The sequence below is a fragment of the Styela clava genome, chromosome 10, assembly GCF_964204865.1.
Source record: "Styela clava chromosome 10, kaStyClav1.hap1.2, whole genome shotgun sequence".
NCBI classification, from domain to species: domain Eukaryota; kingdom Metazoa; phylum Chordata; class Ascidiacea; order Stolidobranchia; family Styelidae; genus Styela; species Styela clava.
The window spans coordinates 20,370,957-20,393,538 of record NC_135259.1 but is presented as its reverse complement, the minus strand read 5'-3'; the positions used below and the strand labels follow the sequence as shown (position 1 = coordinate 20,393,538).

The 22,582-nt window shown below is 35.3% G+C and overlaps 1 protein-coding gene across 4 annotated transcripts in view; it reads left to right on the top strand.

The window, feature by feature from the left end:
• LOC120337597 (adhesion G protein-coupled receptor L1-like) overlaps positions 1-22,582 on the top strand; it is a 59,034-nt gene that overhangs the window by 25,571 nt on the left and 10,881 nt on the right. For 3 of the 4 annotated variants that reach the window (XM_078116817.1, XM_078116816.1, XM_078116818.1), the window contains exons 4-14: positions 42-151; positions 4,297-4,562; positions 6,948-7,148; positions 9,250-9,580; positions 10,571-10,696; positions 11,189-11,302; positions 11,733-11,819; positions 14,639-14,761; positions 15,324-15,484; positions 21,359-21,527; positions 21,689-21,874. In XM_078116817.1, the coding sequence (XP_077972943.1) occupies positions 42-151; positions 4,297-4,562; positions 6,948-7,148; positions 9,250-9,580; positions 10,571-10,696; positions 11,189-11,302; positions 11,733-11,819; positions 14,639-14,761; positions 15,324-15,484; positions 21,359-21,527; positions 21,689-21,874 (1,874 nt within the window). The remainder of the gene's footprint in view (positions 1-41; positions 152-4,296; positions 4,563-6,947; positions 7,149-9,249; positions 9,581-10,570; positions 10,697-11,188; positions 11,303-11,732; positions 11,820-14,638; positions 14,762-15,323; positions 15,485-21,358; positions 21,528-21,688; positions 21,875-22,582) is intronic. The other variant, XM_039405435.2, reaches the window with a different exon arrangement.

The following is a 22,582-nucleotide window of genomic DNA, read 5'->3' as shown; positions in this document are numbered from 1 at the left end:
TTAATATAATTAATATAATGTATATTTCTCATATTTTTCAGATGTAACAACAGAACCCAATGTTCATTTGAAGTTTCAACAGCAAATTTCCCCGACCCATGTCCGGAGACGCACAAGTACTTGAAAACATCGTTCAACTGTGTTAAATATAGTAAGTGGAGCATTTTTTATATCGCAAGTAGGGCTGGGCATTTTTGAATATATGCTGAGATAGAATATGGAATGAAATGGAATCGAATATTTTTTCGAATCGGATTGAATGTCGAATACTTGGAGATATGTAGGTTTATTGACTGCTTTATTGTTATGGATCTTTCAAGCACATAAATTAGTTAAAATACTTAATCTATCCCTCAGACAGTTCGCTTAGTGTTCACACACAGTGAGAAACTTGTTTCACTAATAACTTACTCAAAAAAAAAAAAAAGATTTATACGTCAGAATTGCATTTAAAAATTTAACATGATCATGGTCATCACATATGGGATTCGGACCTTATCCTCAGCCAACAGTAATAAATATTGCGGCGGTGAACATCGTAGAAACGTGAGAATTAGCAAAGGCCAATTGCCAATGTTTTGGGGTCGTTAAAGATATTTTCTTATCCACTCACTTTTTACACATTTTCACCCAAAAATGCTTCCAGCATGACTCATTTTAATCAACATTTTTAATAATACTATCAATTCAGCTATTGTGTCAAAAAATCTTGAATCGCCATTTTTAGATATACGGTCTGAAACAAAATTGTCCTGCAAGTCCTCATAAATTAGGATCGCGCTTTTCCAAGTTAGAGTATTGAGTTTCAAACATTCATTGACAAAGTAAGAACTACGTTTATGTGCAAGTTTGCTCAAAGCAGGGTTCGAGCCCTCAACTAAAAATGGAGTGAAATTCAGTACTGATAACAGAGTTGCAAACACTGGGGGCCTATATATAACTTAATTTATCCGTGCTACAAAAAGTCTTTTGTTGGCAACGTATATCCCACAAAAATACAAACACGAATATTTTTTTGTTAAAAGCGAATTTTAGTACACACAATCTCATTGTAATCACTTTGCCACCACACTCGGCCAAATTTTACCATAATTTTCTTAATTAGTCTCTCGATCGGGGTATTCTTCCTAAAAATTAACGTCTCCTCGACCTTATTTGTGTCCGAATCTTGACGCAATATTGATTAAATGTCCCAGATAGTCAAATTAAAAACATTAGGGCAATCTGAAGTAAATATAATTAAGCAGCGGAACTTGAATTTTAATTTTAAATTAGTCCGATGTGGCCTTTGGTTTGAGATCACAAGAAAGCTTTTCGCGGATAATCGTGAACTCTAATTGGCCCTTGCGTGTAAAAGAAGTCAATTTAGAATTTGATGGCCATTTTGTGATATAACGTTTCTTATCAGATCTTTTGTACAATGCCTCTACCCCTGATGCAAAAAAATGTGAGATTTGAGAAAAACAACTCCGCTACGTTTTAAAATAACAAATTAGTAATTGTCCAGTTAGGGTTCGGGTTAGGAATGATTAAAAAATTTGAAATTCCAGTTCAGTCTGCATTTATAACTCTAACCCAGGAGTTCCCGAGCTTTTTTCAGGACGACCCCAAAGACAACTTTCAAGTGTCCAGTGCGACCCCAAGTCAATATATATTCTTTTTTAATGAAACTTTATTCATGAAAGTTTATAGCTTCTTTCACTGAACTTTTGAGTTTGATCATGTGGTGGTATTGTATTATGGAAAATAAGCTAAAACCAAACAGTGATGTCAGAATAAGCACCTACATTTTCTATGGCATAAGCATAGAGCGATGCCTATGGGCCTGTTTTACAGTAAGCCATGGTACAAACTGCTAAATTTAACATGGTTTGTCAAATCTTAGATGTTTTGTACATCTATCTTCTACCATACCTCAGCGACCCCATCGACCCCATGTTTGCGGCCCTGCCTAGTTATCACACCGACCCAATTTGGGGTCGCGACCCCTGGTTTGAGAATCCCTGCTCTAACCCTATCTGAATATTTACTAATTTTTCTTATTTTGAAGTTTGACGGGGTGTTTTTCTAACGGGGGCTTTGTACCAAAGATCTCAGTTGTATACTATGATTGTAATTCACATACTAAATTGACTGAATGTGATAGTTTTCGTGCAATGACCATTTTTGTTAGTTTCATACATCGGTGCTCCCGAAGTATGCGAACCAAGATGGCGGACATCGGAACGTAACATGGGTAACAGGTTAGGGTTAGGCGATAATTTTTTTCCAATTTTCCTTATTTTAGTCCTATTATTAGTTCTAAGACTAGCCAAGAGCCTCCCGTAGTATTTATACCTAAAATTATGGCCTAACCCTAACCTAGTACACATATTACATTCCGATGTCCGCCATCTTGGTTTGCATACTTCGGGAGTCCCCATACATCCTTGTTCAAATATTGGGTATTATAGGCGTAGAACCTCAAATTCTTGACCTCCGACGCCAAAATAATTATTTTGTTTTGGTAATCCCAAAATATTAAAAAAGCTCAGTTTTAAACCCTTTGCATGCGCTGTACCTTTCTGGTTTTCAATCGTTCGAAGCGACCTTTTACAGTCAAATTTAGGTAATCCTCCTTCTAAAGTGTTCAAGTTTCTGTACCAGGGTCGTAACCAAGAGGGAAGTTGAGTGCCGGACTTTTTCAAAATGTAAAAAAAAAGCATTTTTTTTTATCATACATAGCAATTTTTGATTTTTCGGAACTCTATAACCTTGAATATCTACATGCTGTTACGGCCTAACTCGACAATTGGAAAATTTTTGGCCACACCCCTGCTTTCGGATACCAAAACATAAAAGTTATGTTTAGCTAACTCCTTGGAATGCACTACACCTCCATAACAAATCCAACCTAATACTCGTTACAATTCTTCCCATTTACAAAAACAACATAATTACACACAATTTCGAAATTTCAAAGGAGGCCGACTTGATTGACAGTTGAAATTACTAAGAATAACTTCAAAGCCAATAATTCCTTCGATAAGCGTTTGCTGTTCAAGTTTTATTGAAGAAATAACGTAATTATTTGCAAAGAAGACAAATTCTAGTAATACATGATAGAAGGGACGTAGCCATTAATTCTTTAAGGCAGTGGTTCCCAAACTTTTTGTAAGCGTTACCCCTAAATTAGATTACCAAAAGCTCAATTACCCCTTTTCATAAAAACAAAATTTTTCATCGTGCAATTTATTAAATTTAACAGCAACAGTAAGTTAACATAATTATCCTATCAGATCTTTTTAACGGAACAAAAGTGAACGGCAGACAGCATTTCACTGCCTGGCTTGTGCTGAAACAATATTCACTAACTTAATGCAAACACTGAACGACCAGCTTTTCCGCAGATCAGCGAAAAAAACAGTAATTAAAAAAATATTGCCAATAATGAACGTCTGAATTACCCCATAATATTGTCAAATTACCCCTTTAGGTGTAATTACCCCCAGTTTGGGAACCACTGCCTTAAAGGGGAGGTCCTAAAATTTGTAATTGTCGAGTTGGACCGTAACAACTAAAACTAATGGGGTATCAAGAGTCTTTAGGGTTTAAAGAGCTATTCAAGCTACAAAAAAATCCTATAAAAACACGGAAATATATTTTTTTACATTTCAAAAAGCAAAACGGAGGGGTTATCATTTTAATAAAAGTTGTATAACGACTCACTGAAATTTCAAGTTTTTCCACAGTAAAAATTTTTTTTTTGATATGGACTCGAGGCGTCAATAGTTTGTCTTTATATCAACAAGAACAACTTCTAACAATGCTCGGAGTATCGAAAAGATTATTTTGAACAAAATATCAATTCATTCTCAAAAAAAAAAATTGTTGTGTGTGTTTGAATGTTTTTAATCTCTAGTCAACCTTGTACACAAAAATCAAAACACTTATGAATCAAAAATTGAATTTAAAACCCAATTTAACTTTTTAGACTTTAAACTTTATCTTTGCAATGCTCTGATGTCCTGGTTTTGGGTTCAAATCTCATACTAAGAGACTACAATAGTCGTACTTGACAAGATATAGACGCACAACGATACGGGATTAACAATTTCAAAACCGGCTCGTCTGTTGCCCTAGCATCGCTTCTACTCGTTCAAATAAAAAAAAAACTTATGGAAAAATTATTAGGCTAACTTTTGCAAACATAAATTGAACGGAAAACTTTTTAATTTGTCAGTGTTCGGATGTTCTGGTCTTGGGTTCAAATTCCATACCAACCACTCACGTTGAAAACAACTTTTTATTTTCCAGTGTTCGGATGTCCCGGTTCTCTGACTGGAATTGGATCCGAAATCGTGACCGCAGTTGAAATTCAACCTCAGTCTGGAACTTGGACGAAAGATCCGCTTTCCAGTCCAGATCACGTGTTTTTCATGTCTTCCAGTCAACAAATAATACAGGAATACCGGAACTGGGATGATTTTGTAACCGGAAATCCTTCATATCGGTATAATTTGCCTTCGAAAGCAGCTCCGGGAAATATCGTCGTATATGACAGGAATTTATATTATGTAAAGGTAAGTGCGTTTACTGAGTTGCTTCATATTTAATGCACCACTTGCACCGCTTGTCGTACTTCTACCATTTGTACTTCTTTGTAGAAGTTTAAACCGTGCAAATTGATGCGTCGTTTATGAAAGGAATTTATATTATGTAACGGTGGTATTTTGACATGTCTTGAAAATGTCGTAACCGTAGTTTAAATCCAAAACTAATGGTATGCTTGAAGGTTAAAAAGTCAATCCTGTTAAATTGTGCAAATCAATTTTTGTAACTTGTAACTTGCATATTGTGTATTTGATCTAAGTAAACTTAAATTCTAACCTGGTTCAAATTGAAAAATATCTCAGAAATTGTAGAAAATCTACTTAATAAACCCATGCGGCCTACAAATATTTTAACTTTATATTTTTCAAGTCGCGAGGTCATTCTGAGGAATTCAACAATGCCGGCATTAACGCGACAATACTAGACTTAATAGTATAAGTTTGCCACGGTGTCACGCGTTAAGACGAAAAGTAAATATTATGTGATAAATTTCAAAGGCGGTAGTGTTTGGTTAAGTGTTGAAAGGCTTCGGTTGTTGGGTTTTTCACACTTTTTCACAGAGCAAGGTTTTGGAAAAGCGGTAGTTATTTTTAATATTAATAGGCACGAAGTGGACCTGTGAATCGTTTTGTTATTATGCTGTTGTTGATCATCATTTTGTTAGTATTCTTCATAGACTACTGGAGCAATTACTTTGAAAATCTTCAGTGGCTGAATATTGCATTTTTCGCCAAAAGGATATTATTTTTGTTTATTTTTAAAAATTTCTATGGTTTCTATAAATCACTTTTTTTGTGCGATTACGTCATCAATTCTTGTGCACTCTGTGGCGATAAATTCGTGTTAGTCCTGAAATTTGGGGTACGTTTTGGACGCACTGCTTTTATGAATGTTTTGCTTCTTAATTAGCAATTAGTATCTATTACACAAGATTATATTATTTAAAAAGCGTTGAGATCTTAGCCGTATGCTATCAAATTAAAAAGACTATAAAGAGGAATAGATATTATTCTGGTTACACGCACTAACTCAGAAGTGAAGGAGACTCATTTCTGAGGAAAGTAACGGGCAATCACTAGAATGCTAAGACCCGCACAAAGTATATAGATTTATAATGGTGCATTACGCGCCTAGAGCCAGAGCTACTGACACTATACAGATATATGTGGCGCATTACCTGATAGTAATTCTTTCATTTTAAGCCTCGTCTCCGCAAATCTTTTCCGCAAATATATTGCCATCTAATTATTCCTCATTATGCGATCATGTTTTACAATTCGTCGGGGAGGTCGCCTGACCCAAAGGATTAAAAAGGGTTTCGTATTTCAGTCTGGCTTTTCACACATATTTTACAGATAAGTAAATTGAACATTGTATGCATTTTTGCTCATCTTTTGGCGCTCCAGAAGTGTGTGTACCAATATGGAGGTAACTAATTTTGTTCGCATACTTTACATCCAGTTGTGTAAAGGGACTGAAGCCTATGGACAGAGGGTATATTCACTTGTCTAACACAGACAGTCCTGAACTTGTAATAGAACTAAAATACGGAAAATCGAAAATATTTATGGCCTAACCCTAACCTTGTACACATACTACGGGAGTACCAAAAAGTATGGTCTCAAACATTTCACTGAAATTAAAAAGAGTAGTGAATAACTCAGTTTAATTAAAGCAATAACAGACACGCCGATTTCTGGTAAATTTTGGTAAATTGTATTTCAAATCCTCAAGTAGTTCAGGTAACCGAATATGACTCAGGTTATCATTGAAGCGTGATGATAACGTAATTCAAAATCTCTGACTGCAATTTCGCATGACGAGAGATATATGATATTGATAGAGATATATTTTCTCTCTCGATAGTGTTGAAATTTTGTAACCGAAATGAAAACATTTCAATGCCCCATAAATTGTAGCTTACATATCGGTGAATCTTCGTTTATAAAGAACGTTTAAAAACGTTTCATTAAATAGGAGTTGATAGGGCATGCTTGAATCAAGCATGCCTTCTTTGTTAACATGCGCGGCATTTAAAAAAATAATGTAACCTGAACATTTCGTATACCCAGTTCAAGCTAACAAAGAGAAAACAACCTTCACTAACTTGAATTTTACAATTTATTACTGACATTTTAATACGTTTTTCACTCCATACAAGGCACAATGCAAAAGCAGACACTAGTATCTAGGGAGCTAATTTATTTGGGGATCATCGAAATATTTTTGGTTCGAAATTTACCACCCAATTTGTTACACCGCATCGTGGGTGAGGCTGTCGGTATGCCACCCCAAGATTTTATCAGTATGTCTTACTAATTTTACCAGGTCTTATAACAGTAAATGTTTTTCAGGCGAATTCCCGCAGTATCATTCGATACAGTCTGATCACTCAAAGACGAACAAAAGAAACTGTTATACAGGCAGAATCTGGCATCCCTCAGAATCGTGATATTTCCTTAACAGTAGATGAGAATGGATTATGGGTTATCTATCCACGACAAAGAGGCCTTATCGCTATCAGTAAACTTGATAAAGATCAGCTAACTTTATCGGTAAGCTTCATTATCTATGTACATAAATGGTACTCATAGGCTGAGATTTCATTATATTTGATTTGCTTCGACGACAATCCACTCGTATTTATTTTTAATCAACTATGCTATGCTTCTGTATCAAACTATGTATGATACGGATTATTTTACATTTTAAAGGGGGTGGGGGTCATGGGCTTGTTTGACCCTTCTCTGGCTACGCCCCTGAAATTACTGTTAGGGTAGTTGCAGGCACAATGTGTGGAGATCCGCCCGTTAACCCTGTGGTCACTTTTCTGACACCCCTTGCTTGAAACTCGCAAACTCAAAGGGATTGATAGGCCACTCTTCCGCGGTGTGTATTCATACTGAAAATTCAAATTAAGTGAGCTTTTGCCCCTTTGCTCTACGCAAGGTTTCCGTCCTTGCTGAGCTCACATTAGGACACCTGCGTTACTCTTTGACAGATGTATTGCCCCAGTCAAACTCCCCGCCTGAAACCGTCTTCAGAGCGGATAGCCGGCAACCGAACGCCGCCGGCTCCATACACCAGAATAAATACATATGACATTTTTACATTGGTGTAATCACGAGACACCCGTTCCAACCACGAAAAGGAACTGTGAATCAAAATATTGGCCCTTAAACAAGATCTATAGCCTGTATCGGAGCCGCAGTGATCCATGGGAGAAACCTAGGAGATATTGTGAGCTATTTGTTTATCAATTCAAATGCTCGCTTGGCTAATTTTGTAGCTTTCTAAATAAGCAATAAATACATTCCAGTCATTAAATAAAGTATTTCACTCAAGAACATTTACCGGTGAGAATGTATTTTTTTTGTTTTTATTTTTATGAATTTATTGTGAATCTCCGTAAATAATAGTCAACCACTTCACGAGCTCCATAACACCAAAAGTTTGACTGCCCCTGGTCAAAGGTACACGTTTTGATAAATTGGGTCAAAGTAAAAATAATTTTCAATTTTCCTAATAAATAAAACCTTTGGTGCTCGCCCAACAAAAAGTAACCACCGAAACGAGGCCAAAATTCCATTATAATATATCGGAGAATTCCAAATTTAACATTTTGTCGTATGGCATTTTTATAAGTGCAAATTATTTTTTGGGCTCATGAATAAATTATGTTCAAATGTCAGGAATGACTTGACGATCAGTACGTATTGGGATTCGACACTCTCACCACCAATACAAGAGATTCCAAACGCATATGGTATCTTCGGCTGCCAAAGCCCTTTAATTGGCGCTCATAATCTTGAGACTTGGGGGCTGAGGGGCCTTGGGGCCAGGACCGGATTGTGCCCTTTAAATACACTAAGCACTTAAGACTTTGTTGCCCTAAGTTGTCGTTCAAAATATTAGAGCAATAAGCTACAAAATATAGTATTGTAACGGTAAGTACATATATGACACTTTCACCGTCATAAGAAAGCTTTGTATATATGACCGCATATGTAGTCTTTCGACAATGACATTTAATAGGTGCTTAGAATCCTGGGGCTAGGGGGCTTAGTACGGATAAGACACTCCCGCCATGAAAAGAAAGCTTTATATATCCAATTATATATTGCTTGTCAATGCATTTTGATTGGAGCTTAGAATCTTTGGGCCTGAGGGGTCAAAGCCTTAAATTTAGGGCATTTGAACTTTCACATTGAAATATTGCTTCGAGGCGAGTGAATATTACTTATGATATACGAGTTGTCGTCTGCAACTGTGAGTATTTTTCCGCTTCTGGTTGATGGTTCTTAATTTTCAATTGATTCAGAAAAATTAAATATTAAAAAAAAATTGGCGCTTTTTATTTATGTTTTGAAAACCAATCTTGCAATTTAACTTGCACGGAACATATTCAAAATGTGCATGAGGCCACATCTATTATTATGATTCCGAGCATCATCATTGAAACGTCAAGTTTTGTAATATGACATCTTAGTGATGATGATGACGTCAATATTGATAAATATGACGTCACAAGAGATTTAATTTCACAAAAATTGTTTCGTTCGATTTGGCAGCTTCTGAGGAATAGACCGTGAAGTACTAGTTTACTAAGCTGGAATAAATGAATCAATCAATTACACCTGTTTTATTTCAATTCAGAAAACTTGGAACACGAACCTTCGAACATCCGAATCACTGCACACCTTTATCATATGCGGAGTTCTATATTCTGTCAGTTCGTCGACTGGACAAATAGACTATTTTTACAACACGAATCTCAAACAAGAAAAACGAGGAATTCGAATCTCATTTGACGCCGACCAGGCCTATAATTTCAGAAGAAGGTCTCGCAGTCGGACTTCGTTCCGACGTTACAATGCTACATCTGTATCTTACAACCCAAGAGATCAGCTGCTATACATATGGGATGGCGATAGTGCTAATGCTGTGTATTATAAACTGCATTTTGATAGCCAGGATCCTTCAAAGCGTAAGTGTTTTTATGTCTCATATTTAATATACTTCTTCGAACAGTTGGGTCACAAACCTTTCAAGCGCGATCATTTTTTAGAATTTGTCAAGTCTCGCGCCCACCTCAAAAATAACTAGCTAACAATAGGCTACAAAAACAGATAGTAAGGCAAAAAACATTTTTGAAATCATGGGTGGGATAGCAATCTCTAAACTGAGGAATAAAAAAATGTAAATATTCAAAATAATTTGAGCAAGATCAAATCTAACAAAAAATTTTATTTTTAATTAGCTATTCCCCCCTCAAAAAGTTTTCTACACCCCCTCCTCTTGTGAGCCACGTCTCACCATTTGAGGGCCACTATCCTAGAACGTTTGTGTTACTCTCTACCGATAGTCTTTCAACGTTCAGTTGAGGATTTAATCAAACCTGCATACATTATTATTCCCTTGAGTGTGTTAGCGGTTTCAACTTTTCTATCAACAGTCTTTCTACTTCTACTTCCATGGTCTCGGGATCTTGCTTCGAGTAAAACATTGTACAATAAAAAGAATGTCCCAATATGTTCTGATTCAGTCTTTTTATTTTGTCGAACATTTTTTTAATAAAGTGATAAAAAGTGAGCGTTTTTGAAATAAAAATATTGATAATTTCTTCTAACGTTTTCAAGAGAAAATATAGATTATTCCTTTTATAAAGAATCCTTCATAAATATAATACAAGTTGTTTAGGAATTAAAGAATTCGGGCACATTTTTGGATTTTATTTGCTGTACTTTGAACAGTTAATGATACTCCCGTAGTGTGTGTATCAGGTTAGGGATAGGCCATAATTTTATTCCGATTTTCCATATTCGTACACACACTTCGGCAGCGTCCAATTAATTGTGTACAAAGTTTTGCGGAATAAAATGTTTTCTCGACCGTCGACCGTCTTTTAGATAAATTGGATGGTGTGATAATGTTATCATAACGACAAAGAATTCATCTATTATGCCCATTTTCACAGCTCATGTGGTAACAACCACCAGACCAACAACAACCATGACAACCAGACGTAGATTGCCACCTAGAACCACACGACCAGTCCTTGTTACCAACCCGACCACAGAAATACCAGAAGTAATTCCCCCAGGTATATTTTTGGTTGTAAATATATTGAGACATTTAGGTTCTAAATTTTCTTTTTCTTTAATTAAAATTGAGAAGCGAGTGTCGAATGTCGAGTTTTCTAGATATATGTACTAACTTGTGCAGTGTCAATAGTTGTAGTGACTTTTACGCGAATCAACTTCTCTTCTTTTGATACCTTCCGATGACCCTCTAGAATTCTTATAAGAAGTAACATTACCAATATATTTATTTGCAGTAATCCTTATTCGGCACTTGTACATTTGAAAATGGACGATGATAAATTTTGTATGGTTACATAAAACTTGCAACCAATAGGGTTTTGCTATAAAAAATGTTGAGATCCCATTTATTAAGTTAATTCGTTGAATAGTTCTTAGACCGGGAGTATGTTAGTTCAAAACCTAAGGTTCTCGCAATGAACAACAGCCCTATGCGACCATTGCCCCTCAACGTATATAGTTTATAATATTCAAATATTTATTTTTCTTTCAAGACGCATTTCCTCGGCCAGTCGATTACTGCGGATCTACAATGAGAAATGGCATCAGCTGGCCACAGACCAGCGTCAGCGAAACTGCGAGGATGCCTTGTTTGGATGGGACAGGAGGTAAGATATTAAAATGATCTTTTCACTGACAATTTGGCGCGGCGTTTTTGTGGTTAAGCGTTATACCTAACATAATAATCAGGTGTTTAAACGCCGTTTTCATCATTTCACCCAGGATAAATGAGAAATAGGCAGTGCCGAACGAAAAGTTTCGAAAACGGAACTGAAGGAATTCCATATAATAATAACTCCTCACACACAATAGACTTCTCATATAGAGTCTTGTTTGGAGTCCCTCAAAAATAATATAGAAACTCGGTATATTGGTAGTCACAATTGTATACAGCCGGATTTGGCAAAATATTTATTCTGATCTCCGAATCATAAATAATTTATTCATATATATATATACACGAAAGAAATCCAATTAACCATTGTCAGCGTATTAGTTTGATATCAAGGTGAAACCCGTATGCTCGCCCTTTTTCAGAATATGATTATCCTGACAGCATAGTCGACCAGTTCATTGACCCCAATTTTGAACCTGTGCCCCCAGATGCGTACGATGACGTCATAGGTAACCATAGTAATTAGAGGCGTGTAGTGAGAACATTGTGATCAATACTAAAGTAATTGATCCAATTTTCAAAAAAAAATTTTGTTATTTTTAAAATTTGAGGACCTAATTTTTATATTGACTTCACTTCTGTTGTAACTTATTCTCCCCGATTCTTATGATGATGTCATAGGTAACCATGGTAACGAGAGGCGTGTAGTGAGAACATTGTGATCAATTTGAAATTAATTGATCCGATTTTCAAAAATATTTTTATATCATTTTTATATTCTGATGACGTCATTGTGATAATAACGTCATATCCATTGTGATCATTATAATAGAATTGGTCACTTTACTGAACATCGTGATACGTTTTTTGACAATTTTATTTATTATCAAAGGCCATAAACAAATACTATAAATTCCCTTTAAATTTTCTGAATATTTTTATATACAATATAGTTTATCTTACACAGCTGCCGTATCCACCCTACCTGCTTATTACAGATGACAAGTAGGCTTTTGAATAGCTCGCTTTACAAATGTCCGTGCTAAGCTATCATTGTAAGAAGGTTATAATTTACTAACACAGACCTATAATTTTGTATACGCGAACCATGTGTGGGGTTTCAAAAGGTATAATTGGGCTTGTTTATCAACATTGTTATATTTCTACGTTTGAAACCAGAATTGCCCCCTCATTTTTTGTAAAATTTTGTTAAGTTACGCGCAAACATGAAGCAAATTGATCACTAAGAATATCAAAGTCATGCTCAGTAACACAAAAGTAATGGAGTCTTTCTCTGAGCATAGTTACTAGGGCCCTATTGAAACACCAATGGCCGGAACTATATAGAAACGTAGTGTATTACAAGCATTACCAATTTTTGAACCTACTCAGAAACCAAGGGGATCCTCTATTAATGGAACCAATTTACTAACGCGAACCTATGTTTATATATTTCGTATACGCGAACCTTATGTGGGGTTTGCAAAAAAGATATAATTTGAGATGTCTATTTCTCTAGCATATTTTTGCGCGCGAAACCTATCTTTTATGAAATTTGTAACGAATCATGCGTGCGTGTAAAGGAATCCAACCTCAAAGTAATCACATAGACAAACATTGAAATAACTGAATAACTAAAGTTACTGAAAGTAGGACCTAAATCTGGGTTTGGCAATTATTTATTACTCAACCTTTTCACGAGAAGTAAGTCAAGTGCATACATTTATGTGACTCCAATTACTTAGCTCAGTCGACCTCGCATTTGAACTTTTTTGTGTAGAAAATTTATTCAAATGCTGGAACTTCAGTTTTATGTATGATTGTACCCAAAAGTTTCAAAAAAGAAGCCTATTTTTCATAAAAGTTGTGTTTTTTCTAGAATTCGTCCCAAATGATCTTGTTTCCGTTTATTTTAAGCAACCCTGTAATTTAGTTCTCATTTTACGGTTTACGTTACTTGACACCAACACTTATGATAATTTGAGTTAGTTGTTGTCATTTTGAACAGGTGATATGCTTGAATAATTACGGTCACGTGACCTATCGATTCGCCCATAACAAGGATCATTTTTTTGGATTGACTCTTGTATTTTATAGCCCCCGCCCCCCGCCCATCCTTGAAAGTAATTTATTTGCCATGTTCTTACACAAGGCGAAAAATGAGAGTTGAATTTAAATTTTTTGTCCACCTTCCCAATTGGCAAAAAAAACTCAGCAACAAGGGCGTAGAAAAGCAGCTACTGCAATATTATATAAGTGGGTGTTATCTTTTCACCGAAAGTGAAAAATTCTTAATTTGTCATTGGTTGATTAATTTGAATTACCTTTTCGTAAATGTAAATACCAGGTCTGAATTCAAATGTTTGACACTCTCCCAATTTCCAAAAAACGACCGTGTTACTTCAAAACGTTTATTCCAACTTATACATCGTAAAATTTCAGTCTATTTTTGCTTTTTTTTCATAGCAATGTCAACACATACCACAAACGGAGTTCAAAAATATTCGAAAAAATAAAAATTTTCAATTTAAGTGTTTTATGATTGTCGAGAAGATAGACACGCCATGACAAATTTTGTAATTAATAATTTAAAGAATTTTGACAGTAAAGTATAAATAAGATACCCCTTGACTGTCAGGCGATATTTTAATTTCTTACGCTGTTAAAGAACGTGGTAATCTAACTAGAATTTCGATGTGATTATTTCTATGGAAGCTTTGATCTGGGGGTTAATTACTGTGTTGTCGTCGCAAGTTAGGAATTCTGGGGTCATACTCGATATCTACAATTTGCCCCTGCTCAGGGGGTTTAGTCTGGAGTATCAGAACTCCACCCCCGTTTACACACGGTAACCGACAATTAAAATGAAATATGAATATGAATATGAATATTCATTTTATTTGTTGGCCTTTGCAAAAATGACATATTTGCCTGTTAGTCTCATTCAATGCCTTGAAAATCGAGAGGGAATCGGCAAATCATTTTTTGCAATTTCACTTTTCATACGGATATTTTGAATAAATATTGAATTTAAAGTATTATGGCTCCAATTCAGTATTTTCCATAAATATTTTTTCAAGGTCTTTTAAATTGTCACAAGAAGAATCGAGCCGACATGATGTCAATGTTATGTCAAAATGATTTTGTGTGTTTCATTTATTCTGGTGTCTCCAATAACAGCTAAAACGTTTTAAAAAGATTAAAATGTAGTTTTCCAATCAATTGTTATTAATGAAATCATACCTTCCTCTGCTTGTTTGGCGTCTTTGCTTGAGCAAATGAATAGCAATATATGCATATGTAAAACATTTTTTTCCCCCTTTTACAGCTGTTGCAACATGGAAGTGTATTCGTGAATCATCGATGCGTGAAGCAGCATGGCACGTGGCAGGTCCCGATTTGTCAAAATGTATCACCTGGGCAAGTGACGTTGAAACAAAATTTAATGCAGGTAATGAACGAGCACTTGCTTTGGGCAAATGACTGGAAAATGAAATTTCTTCAAAACTTCTTTTTGCTTAGAACAAAGTTCTTGAAAGTGCCTTTACACTTTTTAAAGCAAACCAAATATTTTGTTATATTGTACTATAACTTTGCAACTGATTGCAACTCTCAGCTAGGCCGATTGAAATTCTTCTATTGCATCCTTTCCAACTTATTTGATGCCTCGGCAGCAGTAGCGTAACCACCTAAAATAGCGCCCATGGCAACACTTAACCGTTGACTGACATTTTTCAACATATGTTGTTGAGTTGACACACTCTTTAGAAAACATTACGAGTTTATTATTTCCAATTTGAGATTATTTTATTTGAATATTTCACAATTACAAATTTTGCGCTCTTCCCCAAACGGCGCCCGTGCCACGAGTATTAGCTGTCATACCTCAGATACACCATTGTGTCTCGGTGGCAAACTCGCTCTCTGCAATCAGTACTATTTCTCCTCTTTAGTTGAGGTATCAAGATGCTTCGACAAAATATTTAAAAATAAATGATGCATTTCTACTTCAGGTCTTATTGAGCGGGCATCCGCCTTTTTTTCCCTTGCTTCACAAATATCAGAAGAAACTGAGTTTACAGAAAAGTCCATCCAAGTTGCGACAGAACTGATGAAAAAACTGTTGGAGGATCCTACGCTGCCAAGCAAAGCTGATGCCAAGAAAATCGTTGAGGTGAGATATTGTGATGTGTATATGACGTCATAAAGTTGATGACGTAAATGATAGTTATCTGCAAATGTCATGAAATTGATAATTTGTCATGAAGATATTTTCAATACGAAATTTTCATGACTATATATATTGTGTCATTAAACTAAGGACGTAATATGGTTGTATTCTTAATCTAAACTAACCTTATATATTGCGGCATCTGTTTGATGAAGTAACGTGAGCCTTCAGCTTCAGCGTAATGTTTCTGAAATAAATGATTTTTCAAGCAAGCATTTTAGATGTTTAAGCAAACTTTGTAACTTCATTAAACGTAAAACGTAAGTTGTTGCCCAAAATCTCTAAAATTGCCAAAATTGTAAAATAATTCCTTCAAAGCAGCCTTAAACAATGTCTTGAGAGATTCAAAAACTCGGGTTAATTACGCGAGCTTGTCCGTCCTAACCAAAATTAAATTGGAAGTAATGAATCCTAATTGAATCCCTATTTGCGTAAGTAAACTCGAGGCAAAGGTGGTTAAAACCAAACAAGATTTGAGTTCGCGTTCCGGCTGTAAATTGTAAGAAAACTAAAATGTTCGTGAAATGAATGCATAGCCAAATACGATTGCCAAAATTGTTGAAACGTTACGCGAGATTACTTATCCTTCTTCTAAACCAGTGGTTGTTAACCGGAATTCCGCGGCACCCTAGAGCTGGTATGTGCAGTCTTTAATACGGGAGGGCCAGATACAAATAACTGGATAAACCGTGGGTTGCACTTTTATTTAACATAGGCTTCCTAGTAGGCACATACATTTTGATTATTGATTTTATAACATGTGTTGTTTGCTTCGCAGAAGCTAGCTGTTGGGCATTGTAGCGCCATTGGCACTTCTCCGCGGGACCTCCCTCAGGCTTCGCCAATACAGTTCAGGGGGGCTGCAAGTTTGAATTAAAATTGATAGTCTATACCAGGGCTACTCAACTATTTTCACCAAAGGTCCGTTTGGGAGACTTCAAAGTTACTGGGGTCCGCAGTCCTACTCCGCACATTATTAAAATTTTATTTTTTTAAATAAACGAAACTTTAAATGCAATATTAAATTCAGCACAAGAGCAATAAATGGCTCACAATATAGACACTAATGTCGCACATCGGTACCAGCACGACAAACTGTATAGCTGTGTATTTGAATTGTATCAAAATCACCTAAAACTATAAAACGATGCTTATGCTGCCAAAATAACACAAGCACACGCGGTCCAAATTAAATGGTCGAAAGGTCCGGATTCAGACCGCGGTCCGCCAGTTGAGTAGCCCTGGTCTATACCAGTGGTTCCCAAAATTTTATCGCTTGTGGCCCACTCCCGGAGACTTTTAGCACTCATGACCCAACCTCCCTCAAAGCACCCGGTTTCATTATTCCAGTGGTATTTATAGTGTTATTTTGATCGATAGATTCAAAATCCACGGGTCACTGGCTCCGGTTGAGAACTGCTGGTCTATATTAACAAAGTATAATATGTATATTGTTTGAATATAATCAAATGCCGATTAGGTCCGCCACTAATATTAAACTTGCGACACTTGAAAAATGATTTTGATTTGCTAGTATTTGGTTAGCTTTGAAGTTTTTAGTGGGAAAGATTATACTTTTTGTTAGAAGGCTATTACTTTTTCTTTTATATATAATTGGTCTCACGCAAGGCTAACACAGCAGTTAGTGTTGTTGATAAAATGATTTGAACTACACTATCCAACTTATCAGAAATTTGCATGTTGCGACCTTACTTTCAAAATGTCGCGCCAAATTTGGATTTAGTTCTGAACTTTAAAGTTGTATTTCGATTAGGTCGGGTTATTGGAACGGGATTGGTTGCATTTGTACTGTTGTACTGAGATTAACTGACATTACCTTTATTCCTATGCGCGCGTATGCAAATTATAAATACGGCTTTGTGGAGTTTTATTTTATTTAATCTCAACAAGAGACAATTTATAGAGACTGTATTATTCAAATCTTATAGGATTGAGTTAACTTTAATTCTGTAAACGCGTATGCAAATATCTCCTTTAAATTAATGTTCAATTTGAAATTATGACTTTTTACTCATCTTTTTTTATGAGTATAAGCAGTTGCTGATATGCAATCTACTACTTCTGGAGATTCACTATATATTACACCGTATGAAATGGTGGCCATTAGGTTTAAACTTCAGATATTTAAATGTACAGTTTGAATTTAAAATCAATTCCGACTTTTCCACTTTTTCTTTTGAACAAGACAATGCATAAGTATAGTCATGTTTTTGGAGGTTCACAAGATATTACACTTTGATAAGAGGGTAACGTTATGTTTGAACTCCAAATATCTAAATGTACAATTTGAATTAAAATTCAATTCCAATTACGACAATCTTTTTATCTAGACAGGGCTTTGCAAAACTAGACGCTAATTTGCATATTACGATCCCATTCTTAAAAGTTTTCCACGACTTTGGTTTTAATTCAGATCTTCTGAGATTGAGTTCACTTTAATCTTATAAACGCGTATGCAAATATCTCGATTAAATTAAAGTTCAACTTCAATTACTGTAATGCCTTTGTGGAATTTTCCCAGATTCTTTTTTTTCAAAATTGTCTTACACTCTGGAGAAGGTTGTCGCATCACAATGCGACAATGTGCCATTTCAAGTAACAACGACATTTTCGAGGATTACATCTACATAAAAAGAAGCTAAGTGTGAAGCTGAAATGCTGTCACAGTGCAAAATAAATTATCACAATAAACAATATGACGTCATATAGCATATTGACATTTTGAAGTACAAATTTCTATACTTGGCTCAGATCCGATAGACTGTCCAGAGATTGCCAAATCCTTTACGATCCTGGCAAGATCTTAATTCAAAGCTAATACGGTTGCAAGTAATCGATATGTCTACGCAGATCCTAAGTTAAAATCAATGTAAATAGCTTTATATTAGCAAGCGGTAAGACGTGTCGGGCATTCTCCAAAGCTTTGACAGGCGGTTAAAACCTCATGAGCCTATTCTGGATAGTGTGAGTGAAACTTGATGGCAAAAGACTGAATGCCGTAACAAAAAAAAACTCTGCAAACGTAAGCCGTCTGGAATCAAAATTTTGGATTGCAATTTTATCAAATCATAATGCAACAAAATGGGAAAACTCCAACTCCACAAAAAAATCTAAAATCTGTCTCCTATAAAAGACTAACTTTTCGAAAGCAAAACAAACGATGCTGTGAAAGAAATGATAATTCTAAATCATCATTTCCATCTATATAAGTTATCAAATCACCACAAGTGTTATATATCAGTGTTCTTCAAACTATTCTCATCCCGGCCCGAAATTGTTTGTCGACCCCTGGAAACTAAAATAAGAATAGAGTAAAATTTAAAAATACGGAAAATAATAAAAACAATAATAATAAAATTGACACTACCTTCAGTAAGACCAATGTGCTGGCATATTCTCGCACTAAAATAAATTTCTTGGCTCTATTTCGATGTACTGGTTTCAAATCTTTTAAATTTGATCGATATTTTGTTTTAACATAAGTTATTGTCAAAAAATATATTACCGCGACCCCCAATATAGCCCTTTCGTGACCCACCTGGGGTCAGGACCCCCAGTTTGAAAAGCCATGTTCTATATGATTGTTACTCCACGGCAAACCGATCCTATAGTTTGAAATTCAAATGTGAATGAGAATCAAGTTTTTTAAAACACAAATTGCTATGAATTTTTATCAATTGCTCTTTTAGTTTTGCGATGAACTGTATGGAGCTATGATCCGGTTTCGAATAAGATTTAAAAGAGAGTAAATAACTCTTGCACAGGGATTTCATGCATTCGAATCAATCCCTAGAGCTCCCCAATTATTCGTAACCAATTATGCCTTACTTTCCATTTCATTGCCACAGTGTTAAAATTTTCCGCCTTTCGATGTTCAGTTATTACATGACACTGTGCCCTAATGCAAAATCATTGTGAAAACAAAATTTAATTATGAGGTCAAAGTACGTTTGTTCGTTTTTTCAAATGAATACATTGTTTTTTCATAATCTAATTTTTATACCATAATTTTAACCAAATTTTAAAATATTAAATTATAAGGCAACGGCGTCTAACAAATCAAATTAGGCCGAAATAATAAACTTTCCGAGTGAAAACTCAAGAAAGAAACATTGCTTATTGAGAATGTTTAACATTATGTTTTTTCAAAATATGTGGCATTTTTGACAGAAAAACGCCTTTTTATGAATTTTGCCAGTTTTATTAATGATATGTGGATTTATACTTTTTTGTTAATGTATTTGTGATATTTTCTTTATTAACTTTTATTTAAGTTATTATTCTTTGCGTTAGCGCAGAAAGTAATAAACACTTTTTAGTAACAGACAGTTTTTCTGTGTATTCTCACATTACAATCCACTAAAAAAACTTGGTAACTTTTGGGATTTTGTTGGAAAAACAATTGACGCAAGAAAAATTGCGGGCAACCCAATTTTGGGTAACGACACATAGGTTGGGAAACAATGGAGTAGCCAATGCGAAACCGTAAATGTGCGAGCATGATATCCCTTTAATTAGCAGTGGTTTGTTGAGTGCATTGTTCAGAGAAAAAAAATATAAATATCCTATATAAAAAGTATGGTACTCACGTAGTATGTGTACCAGGTTATGGTTAGGCCACAATTTTATTTCGATTTTCCTTATTTTAGTTCTATTACCAGTTCGTGGACTGTCTGCATTAGCCAAGGAAATATACCCCCTGCCCATAGGTTTCAGTCCCTTTACTCAACTTGATGTAACGTAGGCGAAAGTTACCTTCATATTGATACATCTACTTCTAGAGCGCCATTCCTTGTTCAGAGAGAAAATAGTATAAGTATTTCCTATATAAAAAGTTGCTCTAGAAGTATGCGCACCAAGATGTCGCACAACCTAAATCCTAAACGGTACACACATACTATGTTTAGGTTGTGCGTCATCTTGGTGTGATTACTCTGGAGGTCCAAAAGTTCATCACATGTCCTTATTCTAGAAATAAATTGCTATTCTCTCTCTTAACAATGTCGATTGCGCTTTCAAATTGAATTATTCAATTGTAAGAAGCCAGTAATGTATTTTCATTCAGACATAATATAACGTCACTGGACGACATGTTAAATTATTCATTCCAAAAACGTCTGAAAAGGTCTCACATAAAGCCTCAAGAAGTCGAAAAACGACCTATTTAAAATTTGTTCTAAGCAAGTTCCAATACTAATAGCTGGATATCATATTTTCGTATATGAAGTGGACCTATGGATCGTTTGCTATTATGTTTTTTTTTTTTTTTGCAAAAGATCGAGGTGAATTCTACAATTTTCTTCATTGAAGCCATATTTTACATTGCAATTTGGACATACGGCTCGTTTTTCCTTAATAGTTAATGCTAAAACATGTTTTTCGTGTGTGAACGATCAGCTACCTGGCGATGGAATCTATGTTTTCAGTAACTTAGGTGCCAGAATGACCCATTTCAGTAAAAAAGTATTCAATATTCGATTCGATTCTGAAATCATCAGGTATTCAAAAATGGCCATACCCACTCTCGGCTCCATTCCAGATTCTAAAAAGTCACTCCAACTCCGAGGTTAGAAATTGGACACGAAAACTGATCTGAGAGCTATTTTCCAAATCAATGAGATATTCCAATTATCGATATTCTGAATGTCAAAAAACACTCTTCATGTAACTGTGTTATAATTAACTTGTGACTTATCGAATATAACAAATAGACGTGAGTGACCGTGCCTCCGAACAATTTGATTCATCATTTTATTACTAAATCTTGTAATAATATTCGATGTAACATTTTTTTAGTCCGTGACCACAATTTCAAGCAAATTACTGAATTTTCCTGAATCAATGAAAAGTATGGAAAAAGATGAAAAAACTCAATTATCAAATTTACTGATGAATGAAATAGAAAAAGCTGCGTTCCTTTACGCCGATACTGTTGCCATGACACCCGCTGGCACAAGAGACAATGGTAAGATACTATGACGTCATTTGTTACATCATATTAATTGTTAAAATTTTCAGTAATACCGTTGTTTTTATGACGTCACGAATGTCAATGGTTTTTAAACTTCTACTAAGAAATGTGTATTGAACATGACGTCATATTTTTTTATTTACAAACTTTTTTAGATCCTTTGATAATTGCAAAGGACCAAGTTATAATACAAGTGGACGTGAGAGAGAAGTCATTGCAATCTATGACGTCAGGTTCTGTGACGTCATTTCCAAATGAAAAGACTTGTGCAGGGATCGACAATTGCGGATCTGACGTAATCAGACTTGCAGATTCTGAAATATTGGGACAAAAAGGCGAAGGTATGTTTTAAAGAGAGACACAACAGAGCCGTTTGCTGATTTTACACCAGTTGTTTTGCTGAGATTACACCACCCGAGTATGTAGAATGTAAATATACAAATTATTATGTAAATATTATACACCCAAGGTGTAATAAATTAAATAAGATCTAACTAGCCAAAAAAATTCCCTCTCTCGAGAAATGGTACCCTATTGCATAACTGTCATTGGCTAACTGTTTGCTGTGGTCGGCAAAATGTGGCTCTTTGGCCAAATGCGGCCCGCAAACAAATTTTTTTGACCCTCAAAGAAACTTCATTTCTAATGCTGCCCATTAACAAAGATTGATCAAAATTTTCTTGTTATCTGCGCTCGGATGTATGCCCTAACAATGGCTGTTTTGTGGCGTTTGTTTTGTATTAATTGGCGTGAGCGAAAGCACATGTCAGTTGTATATCGTTTACTTCCCGAAAGTGATTACCGCTAGTCGTAATTAACACAGAAATAGTTGCGGGTCCGTAATAATTTGAAGTTTAATGCGGGAATTATTTAGAGGCGGGAATTAATGCTGGCCGTACGCTACTATCACTGTTCATATTTGCTGTTCATACTTAAAATTTCTCGACCACTGGCAGTGGCGTGTCAAACTTTCCTGCTGTCCGGGGCAAGTTTCTGATAATGCTGCACCTTATACCTGACTTAAAAAAAAATTGGGGGATAAGCAAATT